This window comes from Corylus avellana, chromosome ca4 (genome assembly GCF_901000735.1).
Source record: "Corylus avellana chromosome ca4, CavTom2PMs-1.0".
Classification (NCBI taxonomy): domain Eukaryota; kingdom Viridiplantae; phylum Streptophyta; class Magnoliopsida; order Fagales; family Betulaceae; genus Corylus; species Corylus avellana.
Genome location: NC_081544.1, coordinates 684,237 through 688,120, shown reverse-complemented (window position 1 = coordinate 688,120; position 3,884 = coordinate 684,237). Strand labels below are relative to the sequence as shown.

Here is a 3,884-nt window from a genome sequence, read left to right as displayed (position 1 = left end):
ATTTTTAACGTGTCATAATGGCACGTCAAAAAATTTTGGCGTGTTATAATGGCACGTCAATAATTATAATTAATTATAATTATAATTAGGTAGTAAATTAATTATACAATATGTATTAAAAAAATTAGGTAGTAAATTAATTTTAATTGGTATGAAAAATTAATTTTATCATACTAATATAAATTAATTGGTAGCCATATTAATATGAATCAAACATTTCATTAATATTTGATAATATTATCATATGCATGATAATATTTTATCATACCAATTAATATTATCAAGCATATGAATCAAGCATTTCATTAATATTAATTTGAAATGAAATGATAACCATATTAATATGATATGATATGATATTATCATTCTAGTAATATTCTAGCATAAATCATTCTAGTAATATTATCATGCATAAATCATTCTACTAATATTAATATGATAGCCATATTAATTTTTAAAAAATAGGACATACAGAATACATTTATTTTATAAGACCCGCAAACCCCACATGAACCCAGCCAACACAAAATATGTGTTCATCAGTGAATGGATTATTGAGCCCAACCTCACGAAAAAATGGATTTTATTATCTGTACATCTAGAATATTAATTTATTTACTCTTTAATTAGTTTTAAGTATATTGTATGTATAATGTGTTATATAAGAGAAAAAAAATGATATAACTTAAAATTTAAAAATTTATCTTGAAATTCTTGACATGCCACATATGACACGTCAAGAACTTCTTGACGTGTCCTATGGTGACACGTCAAGAAGCATACCTCAGGAAGGCGTGAGTCCAGCTTGGGTTCAGCTCCTTCCTCTTCTTTTTTTCTTCTTTCTTTTTCCTTACCTCTCTTTCTTTCTCCCTCGCGCATGCCACAACCCCCTCCCCTCTGCCACTTTTTTTTCATCGCCAGCCGTATCTTCTTCTCCGTCACAGTCACACGCATTCTCTCACCCGCGTTCTCTCTCTCACTAGCTAGCTCGCTAGTGACCGGGCGTTCTCTCTCTCACCCTCTCTCTAGCTCTCATTGTTTCTCTCTCTCACCGGCGGTCATCACTGCCGCTCCTCCCTCCGGCCATCACGAGCTCTCCCTCCGGCGATTCTCCAGCCTCTCCAGATCAGATATATATATATATATATATATATATATATATAATTGATTTATTTATTTACGCTGGCAGGGTCCGACAGGTGGGTCCGAATGTTCTACCAGTGCGGTGTAGCATACATTCATAATATACACCGTCCCAGGCACAGTCTCAGAATCCTAGGAACTCCTCATTCTCACAGATGACGGATAGGATTAGAGAACTTGAAGAGGAGCGGACACAACAAAGACGTGTGATGGATGAGATGGCCAATTAGATTGAAGAACAAAAAGCTTAGATAGTAGAGAAAGATGCCATCTTTGAGGCTCGTTTCCGCCAGATTGAGGCCATGCTCGAGCCGACATCTGGATCCGCGCCCGACAGAGGTAATGCTATATTTGTGTTGTTTTTGTTATTCTTCGGTTAAAATGACTATAGCCCGCATCGATCACTTTAATTGTTAGAATTGTGTCTCCACAAAATTTTCAGTTAGCAACGCATTGTTCCCGTGGTTCATTTTAGAACTAACGTATATTTGCATCACTGTATATATATTTGTGTTTTGAATTTTTTGTATTGATTCACAACTCATTTGCAGGTAATGCGGGCTAGGCATTGGGGGATGACTATGTTGACTTGGATTGAGCACATGGTTTCTCATCGTTGTTTGTATATATATTTTGTTACTATTTGTTAATGTATTTGTTTGTATATATATTTTGTTACTATGTATAACAAACATATAGTTTGCTATATGTCTGTTGAGAGTAGAGGGAACAGAGATTGTTTAATTGTATATTTGTTTTGTGTTGTGTTGGAACGTATTTTCGATGTAGATATTTGTAATGTTAGAACGTATTTTCGATGTATATATTTGTTTTGTTTTGTGTTGTATTAGAACGTAATATATGTGTTGGAATTTTGTTTAATTAATTTGTGTTGGAATTTCATATGTATCGGATGTATATGCAAATTGAATTGGAATTTTATATGTGTATTGGGTTGGATGTATTGGATATGTTTGATGTATTGGATTAATTGGATGTATTGGATATGTTTGAAATGGGGTTGTATAATATGTTTTATGTATTTGATTAATTGAATGTATTGGATATGTTTGATGTATTGGATTAATTGGATGTATTTAATTAATTGGATATGTTTGATGTATTGGATTAATTGGATGTATTTGATGTATTAGATGTATTGGGGAGATGTTGGATGAATTGGAGATGTTGTTGGATGTATTGGAATTTTTTTTTTTTTTTTGAAACAATTTCACTTGCATTTCATAAAAACAGAGTACATGACTCTACATAGAAAGAGCATAAAGCTCTTGGGATACAATATCAGATATACTCCTTTCAGATGCGATCGATTGGCCCATTTATCGCAAATTTCGCCAATCCATGAGCCGTTGTGTTTGCCCCCCTGTTGACGTGCCTCATCTCCCATCTTCTAATATCCCCCAAAAGTGTCTTTGAGTCCTCAACCACTTGTCCATATCGGCTCCACTGGTATTCCTTACAGTTTATTGCTTGGACAACCGTTTTACAATCTCCTTCAAAAATGACTTCTTGGATCCACATTTCACGGCAGAGTTCAATGGCCCTAAGTGCTCCCATCGCCTCAGCTATAACCGGTTCTAGGTAAGCCTCCACAGTTTTGCACAGGGCAGCATTGATCTTGCCCAAATGATCACGGACCAGCACGCCTATCCCCATACACTTGCTCGTATTATTCAAGGCCACATCCCAATTTGCTTTAAAAATTCCCACCGAAGGACTCTGCCACTTGATCTCCCGTTTTTCCTCAACATCAATATATGTTCCTCCTTCCTTAGCCTGGGCTGTTTTGTATTCCTGCAAGCGCCTTTCTGCAGTATGGACAACTTGGACTGGGTGAGTAAATAGGCCCCCATGCAGTACTGAATTTCGACGGGACCAAATCCCCCAAGCTATTTGCACACACAACTCAATCTCCTCCTTGTTACATTTACTCCAGAGAAGTTCCATAAAATCCAAAGCTTCTATGTCTAAGCTATGGCACTTTTGTATTTTCCGTGGACCCACCCCCCAGACATCCTGAGCCGTTGGGCATTGCCATATAACGTGCTTGCCTGTCTCCACTTCTCTCTCACAGAACATGCACGTCGCATCCTTCACCACCCCTTTCCGGAGGAGGTTAGCTTTTGTGGGTAATATATTGTTGCACAATTTCCATATGAACACGCACACATTGTTAGGAACTTCTAAAGCCCATATGAGTTTCCACATCTCTGTCCCTCTTTCCTCTGTTGAGACCTCTCCCAATGTCTTCCTAGCCTTTTCCTGCTCCAAATAATGTGCGCTTTTGACTGTAAAATCCCTCGTCGTTGAGGCTCTCCATATTTCCTTATTGGGCTGCTTGTATTTGCTAACCAGCAGACTACATATTAGCTCAGCTTCTTCCTCCACGAAAATGTCACGGATTAAATGAACATTCCAGCCAGTCCCACCAGGTCCCACGAAAATGTATTTAATTAATTGGATGTAAATGTAGAAATTGGATTGAATTGAATTGAATGTATTGGATAATTTAAATGTAGAAATTGGATTGAATTGAATTGAATGTATTGGATAATTTAAATGTAGATATTGGATTGAATTGAATGTATTGGATAATATAAATGTAGATATTAGATTGAATTGAATGTATTGGATATTGGATATTAGATATTGAATGTATTGGATTGAATGTAGATATCGGATTGAATTGTATGTATTTAATATTGGATATTGGATATTGA

General features: G+C 36.3%; 1 protein-coding gene across 1 annotated transcript; it reads right to left on the bottom strand.

The window, feature by feature from the left end:
- Positions 1 to 2,460: 2,460 nt before the first annotated feature.
- On the bottom strand, positions 2,461 to 3,372 carry LOC132177154 (uncharacterized). The gene has a single exon (XM_059589390.1). The coding sequence runs from the start codon at positions 3,370 to 3,372 to the stop codon at positions 2,461 to 2,463; it is 912 nt and encodes a 303-aa protein (XP_059445373.1).
- Between the last annotated feature and the right edge of the window lie 512 nt (positions 3,373 to 3,884).

Excerpts from the sequence above, each read along its gene's own strand:
- LOC132177154 (XM_059589390.1), bottom strand. The coding sequence starts at position 3,372 with ATGTGGAAACTCATATGGGCTTTAGAAGTTCCTAACAATGTGTGCGTG.